The sequence below is a fragment of the Lissotriton vulgaris genome, chromosome 11 (genome assembly GCF_964263255.1).
Source record: "Lissotriton vulgaris chromosome 11, aLisVul1.2, whole genome shotgun sequence".
NCBI lineage: Eukaryota > Metazoa > Chordata > Amphibia > Caudata > Salamandridae > Lissotriton > Lissotriton vulgaris.
The window spans coordinates 307,727,825-307,744,431 of NC_141699.1; the positions used below are offsets into that span (position 1 = coordinate 307,727,825).

Genomic DNA, 16,607 nt, shown 5'->3' on the forward strand with positions numbered 1-16,607 from the left:
AGTCAAAATTAAAATCCATATTCGTACCTCGTCCCTAGCAGTCTTGCACTTAACCTTTTTAAAATAGTTTGGGTCATTTACTCTTGCCAGAAATTGATTAGCGTTCCTACCTAACATAAACTGATGAAAATAAAATTGATTATTGGAAAAAAAAGGCTTCGGAGGCGACCCAAGAAGGTAGCAAAGAAATATATTCTAAAATCTGGAAAGTTAAGCCCGCCTTTATTAAATGGAAGCTTCAATATAGGAATCAATCTTCGGGCCTTTCTATATCCCCATATGAAACTGCTGAATATCCCAGTTTCTTGAAAAAAAAATTATTAACACATAAAGGAATAGATCTAAAAAGATAAAGAAATTTTTGTAAGATCTTCATCTTGATATGGTTAATCCGCCCTATAAGGTTAAGAGGAATCTTATACCACTTTTTCAGAAGGGCTGCCACTTCCTTCAATAAAACATCGTAATTAAGTGAATTTATATCCCATATTTTAGACGAGATTTTTACACCAAGATAAGTGGCCGTCTGACAGATACCATGAACAGGGATTGGAGGTTTGTAATTCATTATAACCTGAGTTTTATTTAAGTTTCATTTATAGTCAGAGATGGCTCCAAAATTTTTTGCTTCCTCAGTAATCCCTGCTATGGCTTCTACCACATCTGTTGTGTACACAGCTAAATCGTCAGCGTATGCTGTAATTTTAAGAGTTTTTGTTCCAAAATGAAAAGGAATAATATTGGGTTTTGCCTGAAGAGTGTTTATAAATGGCTCCATAGAGAGTGCAAACAATAAGGGTGATAAAGAACACCCTTGACGTGTCCCTCTTAGAATTGAAAAGTTAGGAGACATCATACCTGCATAGCCAATTTTTGCGTTGGGGTGATCATACAAACCCTGTACACTCCTCAAGTATTGCCCCTTGAAGCCATATTGAGTCATTACAGCCCAGAGGTCATCCCACCCCACTCGGTCAAAAGCCTTTTTGGCATCTAATAATACAATTCTGAGTGGGGTGGCATTAGTTGTTGCTACGTCAAATGCTGTTATTGCCATATTTACATGGGCTGTTGTATCCCTTCCTAACACAAAACCATGTTGTTGAGGGTTGACTAATTTTGGCATGAGTGGAGCAAGCCGCGTGGCAAGGAGTTTAGCTTTTGACTTCGAGTCTGCATTGATCAGCGAGATAGGTCTACAAGACCCGCATTCCATTGCTGGTTTGTTCTTTTTTAACCCCTTCCAGGCTCATGACGAGCTGGGCTCGTCATGGTGTAGCCTCCTCGCACACTGATGACGAGCCCAGCTCGTCATGAATAATGGGATTTATGGAATGGCAGCACAGGAGGGGAATTCAACTAGCGCGGATGTGGTTAAGAAGAACATAATCTTGGCGGTCTTCTAAGAATTAGGGGCCTTCCCTGTTTCGCCAATCTGATTAATAACCAGACAAAGAAGTGGCAGCAATTTGTCTATGGAGATTTTATATACTTCTATAGGGAGCGTATCCTCCCCTGCTGCCTTACCTGAGGGAAGAGAAGTAATAGCGAGTCTCAGCTCTGTAAGTGTAATCTTTTCCTCCAGCCGTTCCAAACTTTCTCCCTCTATGTACCTATCATTTACAAAATTCTTACGGATGTACGATTGTATACTAACCTCGGTAGGGCAGTTTTCAGGAGAGTATAGCTTACTCTAGTAGATGACAAATTGCTCCAATATTTATGCCGGTTGGCTATATGTAATATTATTGGGTCCTTTAATAGACTTAATTAATGTACTGGCTCTATCATCCGATGCTTTGTATGCAAGGATTTTCCCTACCTTGTCTCCGATTTCATATTGTGACAGTTTGTATTTATGAAGTTTAATGCTACTTCTCTCTCTAAAAGAATTTTGAAGGGCAGATCGAAAGGCTACTAATTTGATTACTAATTGGGCAGCGTTTTACAAGCTTTGTACCCCATGCCGAAGAGTTTCCACCAAGTGCTTTTCAAGTGTCATAATATTAGATGTTGTGGTCTTAATCTCTTTTTTCGCTCTGCATTCTGTTTAAGTATAAACTGATGGGCGAATCCCCTTATATTGGCCTTACAGGCATCCCATACATATATACGTGCAGCAGAATTGGTATTAATTTTTATAAATTCTTTAATATGTTCCTTACGTTGAGAGATAAATACTAAGTTCACTAATAAGTGTCTGGGAGATGAAAAAAATCTTGATTCCTGTATCCTTAATGTAATATTGAACAGAAGAAGAATTGGATTATGATCTGATGTTACTCTTGGGCAGATCTCCATGATGCAAGATTCTAAAATTGTGTCTGAAGCCCATGCCATGTCGATATGTGAACACAATTTGTGAGATGGAGAGTAGTAAGTATACCCTGCTATGTTAGGATATAAATTCCGCCAGATATCTTTAACATTCTGTAAGCGAGCGAATTCTATTATAGCAGCTCGCGTGTTACGCACACGTTGAAACAATCCCTTCTTAGTAGTGTCCTGATCGTAATTCATTATACAGTTAAAATCACCCATAAGTATCAGTTCCCCCTCCCAAGCTAATAATGCGATATTTAACCAATCAAAAATAAATAGATCATCAATATTAGGCCCATATACTGCACAGAATACATATTTACAATTTTCCAGCTCCATTTGTACAATCGCCCATCTGCCTCCTTTATCAGAAGCCGTTTTAATTACTTCTCCTCGTAATTGCCTTTTCTTGAGAATAGCCACTCCTCGTGTAGAGGCATTTAATGTTGTGCAAACCGCTACCTCATAACCCAGTTGCCCTAATAGGTTCCTATCCTTATAACAAACGTGGGTTTCTGTGAGCAGCGCCACATGAGGGTTATACATTTTCAGTTCCTCACATACTAGTCTCCTCTTGCTCTTATTGTTAAGACCTGCAACATTCCAAGTTAAACATCTGATTTGATGCATTTCATAAATCTGAGTATGCTATCATTTTTCTGATGTAACATATATGTAGACATTCCCCTATGTTCGCCTTCTACCTCAATTGTCCTTGTGTTGTCTTTTTCCACATTTTTATTGTCCCCCTTACCCTACCTACCCATCCCTCACCTCCCCTTCCCCCCACCCATTTTTACCTTAAGGGAGAGCCCACCTCTATCTCCTGCTGCCGCTGTAGGGGCAGCCTATCGGAGAGGTAGCAACAGAATCTCCCTCCTCCCCTTATCTAAACTCTGCAACAGCAGATTAATTAAGAAAAAATACCTAAGTAAATAAGCAGAAAAAACTAAAGTTTCTATATAAACTTCTTATGTAGACTCTTTTTTTTCTGCTCAAAAACAAAAGAAAAAAAAGATAAAACCAAATATGTAAGATAAAGGCAGCTTTTATCATGTCTCGTACCCCCTGATGAGAGAGCCACATAGCTTAATATGACATCACACAAAAAAAAAAGTAACAAAATTTAGGGAGTACTAACTCGGCTTCCTTAACATCAGTGAAGTAGTAAGTATGACCAGCTTTAACTACTTTAAGACGTGCTGGTTTCTGAAGGTATACCTGAGCACCCGCCGATTTAAAAGGGTCAATGAGTTGGCGCAACTTCGGTCGCTTTTCCATAGTAGTCTTACTAAGGTCGGATCTCACAAAATTTTTTACATTTTCTATTGTCACCGGGGAGTTGGGTCTTGCTTAGATAGATACTGCCTGCCTAAGTAAGAAATTACCAAAATAAATCAAAAAGGGATGGGGAAATGTACTCTCTTTGTTTCTATTGATTACTGGTAATCTGCGTACTCTTTGAAGTTGTGAGTCCCAATCCCAATCGGCCAAGTCTGGAAAAGCACGTTGGAATAGTTTTACCACATATGCCAGAGGATGTTATCCCTCTGACCCCTCTGGAACACCAAACAGTCTAAGGTTTTGCCTCCTTTGTCTGTTTTCCATATCTTCCAGCTTACTTTGAAGGGCAGTGATCTCTGTTTCATGTTGGAGGGTTGAGGTCCCTGTACGAGCGGACAGTTCCTCAACACCCACCACCCTCTGCTGAAGCTCTTCGATTTCTTGTGTGACTCCTCCCAGCTTACTAGTCACCTCCAGTAGACAGTTCTGCATTTTGTTGTTGTCTTCCCTCAATTGTAGGAAGTGCTGCTGTGCTTCCTGTCGGTGTTCTGTTAGCGTTTTCAGGATTAATGCAAGTTAGGAAGACTCTACAACAGCTGGAGGAATCATGTTTGATATATTAGTTATACCTTCCAATACTGGGGTTGGAGATATGTGCACAGTTGATGGGCATATTTCATTTGCTGCTACTGCTGCTGTTGCAGTTATAGTTGTTGTTGCATTGCTATCAGTACTATCAGTTTCCAGTTGAAGCGTTGCCCCAGCTATAGAGATTGCTTCCAGCCTAGTTGGTACGAGAGGGGCCTCAGGCAAGACCGGAGAAGTAACATTTCAGTCCACATCCTCAAGCGGAGCTTTCAGATGTACTACATCAGTGGGGCTGTTCCCTGACAGCTGCAATGCCATATTTTTAACACCCCCTTTAGCTTGTATCCACTTGCGTAGAGGACTCTCATCTCTGATGGGCTTCCCTCGCGTGTTTGAGTACGATATCGAGGTAGAGAGAGTAGAGGGATTAGTATTCTTTCCTTTCTTCAATTTGTTTTTTGCCTTGGATCTTTGTTTAAATACATTATTTATTACCATACATATAACCATAAACACAATGTTCTCATGAAGTGTTGAATTAATTTTGGAAATACCTTAAAAAATAGTATTTTATCTTTCCTAACATTGACCAAATGTTTTTCTTCAGTAAATTAGCCAACCAAAATTCCTATTGGAAAGTCATGGAGTATAAAAAGGAAGATCAACTTACTCAGATACCATATTGAAGCTTCACAATATCACCCAATTTAAATGTCTGCTCTGAACATTGGCCCTCACCTTTGTAGTTATCCAGTATCTTTACCATCCTCATGGCCTTTAGCAGCTATTGTCACTGAGAGATTCTACAACTATATTTGCTCTTCTGTCATTATCAATTCATTTTACTCAATCGTGCAAGTGTATTTCTTTCATTAAAGCACAGAGTTCAATGTAGGGTTCCACTTGCCATGATTTTAATAACCAACCCAATGCATTTCGGTAAATCACTTCCCTTTATCAGGGGCATCTATAAATACAAAAATGTGTCATTATAAAACCATATTTATAACAGTGAACTTAATTAACAATGTAACAACATTTTAATAAACGCGGGACTCACATGTCATGGTAAGCGCACAATGGTTCATATTTGCATTTAAGGGGTCGATTCCGATCCGGTAAAAAAACCATCCGTACGAATCATATCCGGAGCCCTCTCCGTACGACTCATACACATGCAGTACAACCCAACGAGTTCGATCCGGACCGGGGCATCAGGAAGCGATCCGTACGGTCCACTTTAGGTAAGGGCGATTCGTACGGAAAAGCGCACAATCACAATTCCACCGTACGGTGTGTACCCCCCATGATCGCAGGGGTACTCCCCGTACACCCAGCGTACATGGGATACGGTGCGTACCCCCATGATCGCAGGGGTACGCCCCATACACCCAGCATACATGGGGTACGGTGAGTACCCCTGCGATCATGGGAGGTACGCACCGTACCCCATGTACGCTGGGTATACAGGGCTTACCGCTGCGATCATGGGGGGTACGCACCGTAACCAGGGGGGGCCGTTCCGTACCTGTTTCGGCGCAAACTCTGCTTTTCCGGCTGTTTTCAGCTCCCGTAAAAAAAGGGTTTAAGGTGCGTACCCGACACGTTTCGTACTTGCTGGATCGTATAAACCAGCTGCGAGCCGTACAGATGTCACATACAGCGGGTTCCGACGGAGACTCGTACGGGGATTCGAGTCGTACGGTCTCTGTACGATTTGTACGGAGTCCGGCTCATGGTACGAATCAATCGTACTTCAACGTACGTACGCCGGACTTTGCAGGGTACGATTCGTACGGGAAAAATGCTCCGAACGGCTATTCGGAGCAGTTTTTCCCGAATCGGAATCAAACCCTAAGTGTTTGTTAAAAACTGCCAGTATAAACAGGAGTAAATGGATTGAGAAATTTCGAGTTAAACACTAATGATGAAATTAAATAGAGCATGAAAATGGCCCTGAATGTGCAGCATTGTGTAAACTGGTTTCGCAAAACGTTGTTGTTACATTGTTAATTAAGTTCACTGTTATAAATATGGTTTTATAATGACACATTTTTGTATTTATAGATGCCCCTGATGAAGGGAAGTGATTTCCCGAAATGCATTGGGTTGTTTTATTAAAACCATGGCAAGTGAAACCCTACATGGACCTCTGTGCTTTCATGAAATAACTATGCTTACAAGATTGAGTAAAATGAATTGATAATGAAAGAAGAGTAAATGGATTAAAAAGCATGATGAAACAAGGATTAAATTAAGAGTACATTTCAAGAAATTGATACATTGGACTCAAACCATGAGGTTGGTGGACTCAGAAAAGGGGTTCCTTGTGGTAAAATTGTTAATGTCACAGCGCACTGAGACGAAGCGTGAAGGAGGTTTTTGCACGCCGATAAATCACTATGGCAAAAGAAGATTGATTAAGTAGTTAAGTAATACTTAATCAATCTTCTTTTGCCGTAGTGATTTATCAGCGTGCAAAAACCTCCTTCACGCTTCGTCTCAGTGCGCTGTGACATTAACAATTTTACCACAAGGAACCCCTTTTCTGATTCCACCAGCCTCATGGTTTGAGTCCAATGTATCAATTTCTTGAAATTTACTCTTAATTTAATCCTTGTTTCATCATGCTTTTTAATCCATGAACAGGGTTCGGTCGTATTCGTATATCTGTCAATGCAAGCATGCTTTCTGGTCGGAAAGCATGCTTTCATTTCTGAGAGCAGGGGTGCAGTTCATCCCTGCACCCTGTGGCCGGCACCCCAAGGTGCCTGCCACTGGGTGCAGGGATCAACAGAGGGGCACCATAGGTGCCCCCAGGCCACCATCCGGCGGCCTCACACCCATGGGGGCCCTGCTGGAAGCCCCCAGAAACAGCTTCCAACTGCCCTATCATGCCGGACAGACCGGCACGAAAAGGCAGTGAAAAGCTGCCATCTTGCTCCCCCTGGTCGTAAAGAGGTGACCGGTGGATTTCCAGCCCGTTGTAGCCCATCTGGAAATCCGAGTCAGATTCCATTCCGACTGAGCCCATCGGAATGGCTCGGTCGGAATGGAATCCATCTGGCAATGACCGATTCAGTCGAAGGTGCTCCGACTATGGGTCGGAGCCCTTCTGACCGAGATCGGAATCAGCCCCTAAATAGATTCATCTGTAATCTAATGTCACTTGACCATTTTTTACTCTGTAACCAAAGTTCTGATCATATTGTTTCTATTTTTGTCATTTATCGTCATTTTCTCTCTTTCTTTTTTTCCTCAATCTTCTTTATAACACCTATCTCTTTTCAACACAGTCTGTGACTCAGTTAATTGTAGGAACACTTTTAAAAATCCCATGTGTCTTCATGTACTTTAAATTTAAAATGTATGCCCTAGAGCAGTGGTTCTAAATCTTTTGACTTCTGTGGTTTTCCACTTAATAATTACAACTGGAACCTAATGGCCCCTACTGAATCATTATTGGGATCTGGGGACCACTGCTGAGTCATTATTGAAAATCAGTGCCCTTGGCCTAAGCAATTTCGATGATTCAAACCGCGAAACAATGCACAAAAATACAGAAAAAAGTATGCGTCAATCAAATACACATATTATGAAATATTTTATTTAATTCATAAACAAATCCTAAAAATTTAAGTCTTAATTTTAATGGGAAGGTTGGAGCTTTTAAATTTACTGGGAAGGTTGGAGTCTTTCTAAATTCAATTGAGGCCACCCATCGTCCATACTATATTCTGTTAGGTGCACTTGCACTGCTCCCTCTAATGAGCCTGCAGGTACAACCTTTATTTTTATTGTCCAATTTTAAATCTCTTCACATTTACAGGACATTTTAAATTTTCAGTGTTGTCTTTATTTGTAAACTTTTTAATAATTTGCTAGTAATATTTTATTTTCTTAATCGTCATGGATTCCATGAGCAGGCATCATGGACGTCTTGGGAGGGCTAGACCATAGGTTAAGAACCTCTGCCCTAAAGAAGCAACTGAGTAAATTATATATGTTGTGAAACACAATGTTCGCAGTTTTAATTTTCTACTTCTTGAATGGATGCTTCTAGTTCAGGTAATATCATTTAATCATGATTAAATTAATGATTTGCTTGATTCTTAGAAACGCTTGCCTTGTGCCCACATGGAGTAACATTTGCTGTCTTCCAAGTTGGTGATTGAGTGATAATTAAAAGCCCCAATACGGTTAAGAAATGTGACACAACGTTTTCTGCTTTGGTCAGGCTTACCAGAGTGGGTAAAGGTTCTGTTTTTCCTTGAAGGTAAAAGCTGGTGGAGAAAAAGAGCTTTGGTTAAACTCACACCTAAACATGCGACTAAAATAGGCACATTTAAGGGCACTGTTGACAGAGATGTTGCTACTGATTTTTTGGCACGCTGGATGTATCTCATTCTGGCCTGGATGATGGCGAGGCTTATCCATCGAGGTCAGTGCATGCTGGGACTACTGTATCTATTCTGTCTGAATTGTTGTCTGAACAAGTTGCTTCAGAGGAGGTATTAGATTCCTTCTCAAAGTACCAGTAATTGCCATCTGAGAGACAATGTGCCTTTGCCTACGAGATTCAAATACTTTTACATTAATTGATATAAAATTACTTGTTTCTAATTCTATAACACATGTTTGAAATGATTTCAGGTTTAGAAACTTTTCCCTATTTTTATAAAGGAGGGAAATGATGTAGCATGGCATTTACTAGACCTTTCCCTCTTAAAAATCTGGGCTCACTCTAGGGGCTTTTGCCTGCCCTTTTATTACACATAACACCATGTTTGTATTTGCCCTGCATCCATGCTTCTAAGGGGCATAATATCAAGAATGGCATTAAAAATTATCGGCGGTTTAGCGGCAGCGGCGATAATGGACTTAATTATATGCCCTTGAGAATTCCAATAGAAGTCCATGTTGTGGTGTGAACATGGGCTTCTATTGGAATTCTCCAAGGCATATTATCAAGTCCATTATCGCCGCTTTAGCAGCAGTTTTTGGCCGCTAAACCGACGATAATTTTAACACCGTTCTTGATAATATGCCCGTAAGTTCTTTCTCCATGGCTGCCAACTCCATTTTCACCAGTTTGAGTTGAGAAACACTAGAGGAAGGACTAGCAGTACATGGTCTCCTTTTCTGGAATAAAGATACTTACTTCACCGCATCAGCTGCTCCTGACTTTTCTCACAGAGAGCGAGAGAGAGGCCATGTTAGAATGGTCAAATCAGAGTTTACCAGTTGAGAACAGAGAATATACAATTCTGTTTCTAAGGTCAATAGAAGCAATCATAAGAACCAGCTTCAAAACATAGAGCAAAGACATGGATTCCAAATCATAAAGCAATGCTGTTCATTATAAAAAAACACAGTCCTTTGAGAGGAGTAAATCAATTCTCATAGTGTGCACACTGTTATAGAAAAATCTGAGAAAAGGATATGGAAATAGAAAGAAGACTGGTAGAGTAGCTAGTGCATAGAAAGAGAGACAACCATGTTAAAGTGGTCAAATGGTCAATATAAATAAGGATAAGAAACTTTAACCAAAACATAGTCAAAAGACTTTATTATCAACTCATAAAGCAATACTGTTTCGTATGAGAAAATCATAGTCCTGAGAAAGAAGCAGATCATTTCTCATATAATCCAAAGTATAGTCGCCCAAACACTCAAATCTGAGTGAGCAAAATTGACCTTAGAAAAGAAGGTTGTATCAAATTGGCACAGCCCTCATGTCCGTTGAAGGGTTCCTCATGATGTTCATCCTTGTGTTAAATTTGTCAAATTAGCTAATTCCCAGTGAATGCAACGTGTGTGCTGTCATCAGTGTGAATGCTACTGTGGAATTACGTGGGGTATGGCAACAGAAATACTGCTGATGGTAATTCAACCAATATACATTTTGCCAAATATAGCTGGGGCACATTTACTGAAACTGTCATGTTTCTTTAACAGCCACGTTCATATTTACTTGTTTACACTTTTTCTAAGACATACTTTTTGACAGATTCTTTATGTATGCATGTACTGTAGAACTAAGTGAGTGAGGGAGTTAATGAAAGATAACATTTTTAGAGTACTAAACCAAATGTCCAACTTTTAGTTTTGTGTTCAGATTTTACAGGCTGTTTTGAAACTTTTCCTCATGTCTCTCGAGTTGATTTGTTGAGCTTACAAACACTTATACCGTGATAGGAGCTGAAATCCTGTTGATATTATCCCTTTCTTCCTGTTTAGGATTCATTTATCCAGAGGATGGAGTGACAGCTCGGGAGAGCATGCATAACCTGGTGCATGACTACATGATGGGAACAATGGGACAAGTCCCCATATCTGCCAATGATCCAATATTTTATCTGCACCATGCATATATAGACATGTAAGTCTGCACAATCCTACAGACCTTTAAGAGAAGCATTGCAAGTTCATGATGTTTGTTTGCAGCTAGTCGTCATTTCTAACCTTATAAAAACCATTCAGGAATGAAGGACCCAAATTAGCAAATTTCTAACGAAATCTCAATAAACAGTATAATTATAATAAAGTTAATAAACACAGTTCTTAAACTAAAAATGAAAGACTATTAGCAAAACAGGTGTATGGCAACAGCGTTGATTAGTAGATTAGAGAGGCTATGCAAGATTATCACTTCTGATCCACTAGGACCTTGAGCCTAAGTACTAACAAGCATTGGCATTTGGCACCCACAAAGTATCTAGCCATGCCGCACATTATCCTTGGTGCTACAACCTCTCCTTTTATTTCACGAGCCCATAGTGAATGGGCAAACACAGCCAAGGATAGTTTTTTTGTGCTATTTAATGAAAATATGATCACGTCTTTTAAAAATTCAAAAAGTGAATTTCTTTAACAAAGAAGCTTTGACACTAATAGCCACATATTATCCCTATATTAAGAAGTACTTATTAAAGTGTTCATTTTTTTACAACTGGTAGTCTGTACTGAATATAAGATGATGAATAAAACCAGAGCTTTAGGAGTATAAAATATAGCAGAGGCACCTTAAACAATTACATTGATTAAGCTATTTAAAGAAAAATCAACAAATAAAATGCCTCAAAAACCTATTTAAAATCCATAAAGTGGATAGTCAGCTATGCAAGTGGTTTGCAAATCAGAGTAGTGGTGGCTTCAAACAACGAAATAGGCCTGTATTCACAGCTTTCAAGTACTATTGTGTACTAGATCCTGGAACACCCCAATTATTATTATCATTATTATTATTATTATTATTATTATTATTCAGCATTTGTAGAGCGCATAGCTACCATAGGGCATCCCAGCACTAGCCGCCGAAAGAGGGGAATTGATATATTATACGGCAGAGTGTTGAAATACCCAATGGGTCCATTATAATTTCGGGTGGATCGCTCTTGCCTGACCGGCGGTGGCGAGCCGCCTCGAGTGGGACGGGTATGCCCAGACGTGGGTCTCGTGCTCTCCTTGCCACTAGAGTCAAGCTATCCTGGCTAATAATTAATTGATTAATTAATTGTGGATTTATATAGCGCTAGGATAGACTCCCGGAGGAGTATCTCCGCGCTTCGACCGCTGCGAAACCCTTCCTGGCTTCCCTGAGAGATGGTCCCTTAATGGGTATCTCCAGGGTGAGACCAGGCATCCCCGGCGGTCTGGTGGGGCCGTTAGTGCAGATGAGGCAAGCTTATGCCCAGAGTTGCCGAGTGTGATCGCTGATCAGAGTGGGCACCGAGGCGAGAGAATTATCGAGTCCGCTGACCCTGGTCCAGAAACCTGCCGCGTCGGGAATCGAACCCTGGTCCCGGGCCGTCCTCTGCTCTCGGGTCTGCCGCCTCTAACCAGTGAGCCACACTACTGCTGAAAGCCCGAAACTGGTCCCAAGATGCTTGTTTTCATCCAGGGAGGACCTGGCCTGGCAGTTCGTTCTGGACTGTTTCCATGGAGCACAGGATCAAGACTGATTTGCATATGGCTGGGTCCAAACTGGGGTGGCGTAGTGGGCAAAAGAACAATGGATTTAACCCAGATCTTTTGACTGTGGGAGAATGTTTGCATTGTCAGCATTCTGTCCATCATTTGTTTGCTGTAACACTTTTCTCCCTCAGCGGGATGAGTATGCCCAGACGTGGGTCCCTTGCTCACTGTGCCACTGGATTCAAGCTAGCCTGGCTAAAGAAGGGTGACATACCCTGAAACCAGCCCCAGGATGTTTGTTTCCGGTCCAGGGAGAACCTGGCCCGGCAGTTCGGTCTAGACTGTTCCCATGTGGCACAGGGTCAAGACTGATTTGCATATGGCTAGGTCCAAACTGGGGTGGTGTAGTGGGCAAAAGAACAATGGATTTAACCCAGATCTTTTGACTGGGGGAGAATGTTTGCATTGTCAGCATTCCACCCATCATTCGTTTACTGTAACATGTTTCTTTGAGTGTGGCACAATGCAGCACACATGCAAAAACAAGGAGAAAATAATATATTTCTTCTTGTTGCGCCTGCTCAAGACCAGGTTTTCCCTGTTCTTAATTTTGCTGCTGCCCCATATTTATGCCGCCCTTTTATATATAGGGCAGAGTCAAAATCAGTGGGTGTTGCGGTCCAATATCCATCATAACACCCATTACCCTCTCCTTTCACGCTAAGTATAGCGTGAAAGGGGACCTTATTTACAAGGCAGTTTTAAGCCCCGTTAAGTGGCTTAGCGCTGCCTTGTAAATTAGGCGAAGCACATATCACCACAGGAACATTACTTAAATTGATATTCCTGTGGCAATAGGGACTTGTAAACATAACCCTAGATGTCACACATATGCAGTAAAGCCACACTTCTAAAAATTGAGGAACAAGGTGTGCCTACAGCCAAACACGTGGTCTTTTAAAGCAGAGTATGAGTTAAATTATACAGTTTCCATATGCTGGATGCCAGTGTTCTATCGGGGGCCAAGCTAAAGCATTGCAAATCAGAACAGCTCCCAGATGACAACACCAGCGAACATTGTGCTCATTCATAAACATGAAGGGAAAATGCAATTTTGATTGGTTTCAAAACTGCCTCTGTCTGGATCCGCTGTACGCTGCATTAAAAAAATATGACTGTCAAACAAAAAAAATATGTTTATTGCAAATACGTTTCCACAGCAATATAAAACTGTTAAACAAAAGGTAGCTGCTATTTACCCACCTGCTGGGTAAATAGGGAATTTTGTCCGCTAGTCACTTATCCGCTGGCTAAATAGTAGAAATTATTTACAATTTTGCTGGCGACCTTGAAAATAGTAGTGAAACTCCACGATTTTCTTTGCCACTGACGAGTAATAGAGATTCTGCAGTGTTTGGCTGCAGGCATGTAAACAGCAGAAAAACATCACTATTTACCTGCCCGCTGGTTAAATAGTAGAGATTGTGCACTGTTTTGCCAGCGGCCATGCAAATAGCAGAAAAACTTCAATATTTACTCACCCGCTGGTTAAGTAGGAGAGATTGTGCACTGTTCGGCCAGCTTTGTGTAAATAGCAGGAAAACTTAAATATTTACCTGGGTAAATATTCATCATTTACCCTCCACTGGTTAATTAGTAGAGCTTTTGCACTGTACATCCGGCGGCCATGCGATCAGCAGGAAAACCTAAATATTACCCAGCTGCTGGCTAAATAGTAGAGAACCTGCACTGTTCAGCTGACAGCCATGCAAATAGCAGAAAAACTTCACTATTCACCTGACCTCTGGTTAAATGGAATCGTTTCTGCACTGTTTGAACACCAAGCATTATATTTACCTGCAGAGGTAAGTAATGCCCAAGATGATTAGAATCTTTGCAAGTCTAGTTAAAGCTGTTTAGTCTTCTAAAGCTATATGCCTACTCACAAAGCCATGGGAATGTACAAGGGCAAGATATAGGATTACCAAAAGGACTAATTTATGAGAACATAAACCAGTGAATTTTGGAATTATTCCTTCTGGTTCTGTTCAATTTAACAAATCAGATCAAAATGCCTGAAAAAATGATTTGTAAAAGCAAAAGTCAGAACTGAAAATGTTGTATCCCAGTGATATAGAGGCATCTAGTATTTAGGGTGATTTTATGAAAATAGAAACAAATACGTAGGTCCCCTTGTGAAGTGACCAATACAGTACATTTGAGAGTCTTTATTCCAAAATCTAGGGGCCTGGTTTAGAGTCTTGAGGAAGATGCTAATTCCATCAACATGGTGAAGCATTATACCTCTGACATCCTAAAGGACATCTGCAAGCCAAATTAGGAGTTGTCCACTGGCCCTATGGACAACTCTCTATAATGACAAGAACTGCCATCATGCAGGATTCCTGCATATGCATGAAACCCTTTCTTCTATGGCCCTTGTCGGGCCAACCATGAAATATTCTGTTGAGGAGCCACAAGCAAAAGCATTTGACTATAATTAATTGAACTGAATGCCATTAGAATATGAAATAATATTTCCAGTAAGCCAGAAATTTATACTTTTAGACCTCAAAGAAGCAAAACAACCCTCCTAATGATTCTCATTCTTTGTTAGAAACAAGATACTGAATGAACAGATACATTTTGTTGCCTAAATGCTTGTAACCTACCCATCGATCTTCTCATAGTTCCACTTTAATACTCATTTTCCAGATCGGGGAATTGGACTCACTATTGAGGCTTCATAACTGATTTGGTTTGTTTTTCTTTCAAATATAATTTTCTGGCTGCAGCTTCGACACAGAATTAGATTTTGGTGATGGCTCTCCCAGCAGTAGCAATAGTGCTGACTCAAAGCAGAAGAATCCAAAACAAGGACACAATGAAGCATGAGGTTTTAGAAGCTGCCTATCAGCCTTTTTGAGTACTCATCAGACACAGACAAAAGGGAAGCCCTGCTTAGAAACGTTGATGCCTTTACCAAGAAAAACCCATGACCCAGCCCTTACTCTTACCATCTATCCTATTTATCATAAGAACTAACTAGGAGCCTTTTGCTAAAAGGTCCTTACAGATTTCTTTTGGGTAACCTTTTATCTATTCTACCTCACTTTAGTTCTGGGTCTCCATTCTCTATCCACAGGGATACAGTCAAAACATGGCCACTGTATAGGGAAGCTGTTTCTACCCTCCATCACATCATGCAAAATGCACCCTACTGGTCCGTGAATTTAGACTCATCACACAAGGTGTCTTACTACTACACAATTGCTAAAAAAGCTGCCATACACACATGGAATGTGTGCGCTCTGGGGTCACACAGAATCCACTGAATGCCATCTTGGACGATCTATCTGAAGTCTCCATCACCTCCTCTTCTGCTTAATAGAGCCTTCTTAGGATTCTGAAATTCCCTTTACTGTTTTCCATATACGTTTGACACATTTGTTATCCATTAACCATTGTTCCTGATTGCAGCCATCTGAGTGGCTCAAACTCTTTCTGCCATCTTTCACAGACCACACTCCTTCACCCAGCCACCTTTAAACTCCTCTTCAAAACTTCAGTCCTATATCCTCAGAACCACCCTGAGACTACTGTGCCAGCATCATACACTACACTCAAAGGTCTGAGTGTAACAGTTCTGGCTTTTTATTCACTTTGCATGCTCTGATTTTTCAGCAAACACTTACTAGTTTTAAATGTGAGCTTAAGGGGGTGTTTGAGGGGTTGAATAACAACCATTCACAAAACGGATAGCCTAATACATGTAGCCTAGATTCACATAGTTGTCCTCCTGCCCCATGTCTTCTTCCTTCACTTCCTGGTTGTTCTGTGCATTTAGACGGTGGTCCTTCTCCAAGTCCTTTTCCAAGTTCTCCTTCTCTGGGCTGTTTTGGTTCTCCTAATCCTGTTCCCGGCCACAGTCTAACTAGTTCTGGTCACTCTGGTTTCCTGAAACTGGGGGTTTTGGGTATAGTCTTTCCTGACCCTGGTCTTCCTGATCCTGCTCCTAGTTCATGCTTATTTAGCCCTTCCAGTGCCTCTTGATACTACTGACTCTCACACTGATTCTGCTGCCTGCTGGGTACATGTTTACCTATCCCTGTTGTCCTGGTTCTCCTAGGGCTGACACTCCTAGTAGTCCTGGTTTGGGTCATCCTGATTCTTCTTTGAATGGTCCTTGTCCTTGTGGTCTACCCGGTACTACCTGAACCAACCCTGGTCCTCTTGGGCTGGGCCTAGTTATTTTGATTTTGGCCTGGCCCCTGTGTTTCATGTTTCTCTGGCTGTCCTGGTTGCCCTGTTCCTCACCAACCTGGTCCTAATACACCAGTTCTTAGTCCTCCTGCTCCACTTGGAATATCCATTCCAGATCCCTTGGTTCTGACCTCTCTGGTCCTCCTAGCCCTGTTCCTGGTCTCGTTTACTGTGATCCTTCTGGTTCACTGAATCCTCCCATCTGGACCCTTGTCCATGTACTCCTGACCTGA

General features: G+C 41.1%; 1 protein-coding gene across 1 annotated transcript in view; it reads left to right on the forward strand.

The window, feature by feature from the left end:
- LOC147679699 (tyrosinase-like) overlaps nucleotides 1-16,607 on the forward strand; it is a 369,594-nt gene that overhangs the window by 271,283 nt on the left and 81,704 nt on the right. Inside the window, exon 3 of the mRNA XM_086943277.1 lies at nucleotides 10,435-10,576. Within this exon, the coding sequence (XP_086799403.1) occupies nucleotides 10,435-10,576 (142 nt within the window). The remainder of the gene's footprint in view (nucleotides 1-10,434; nucleotides 10,577-16,607) is intronic.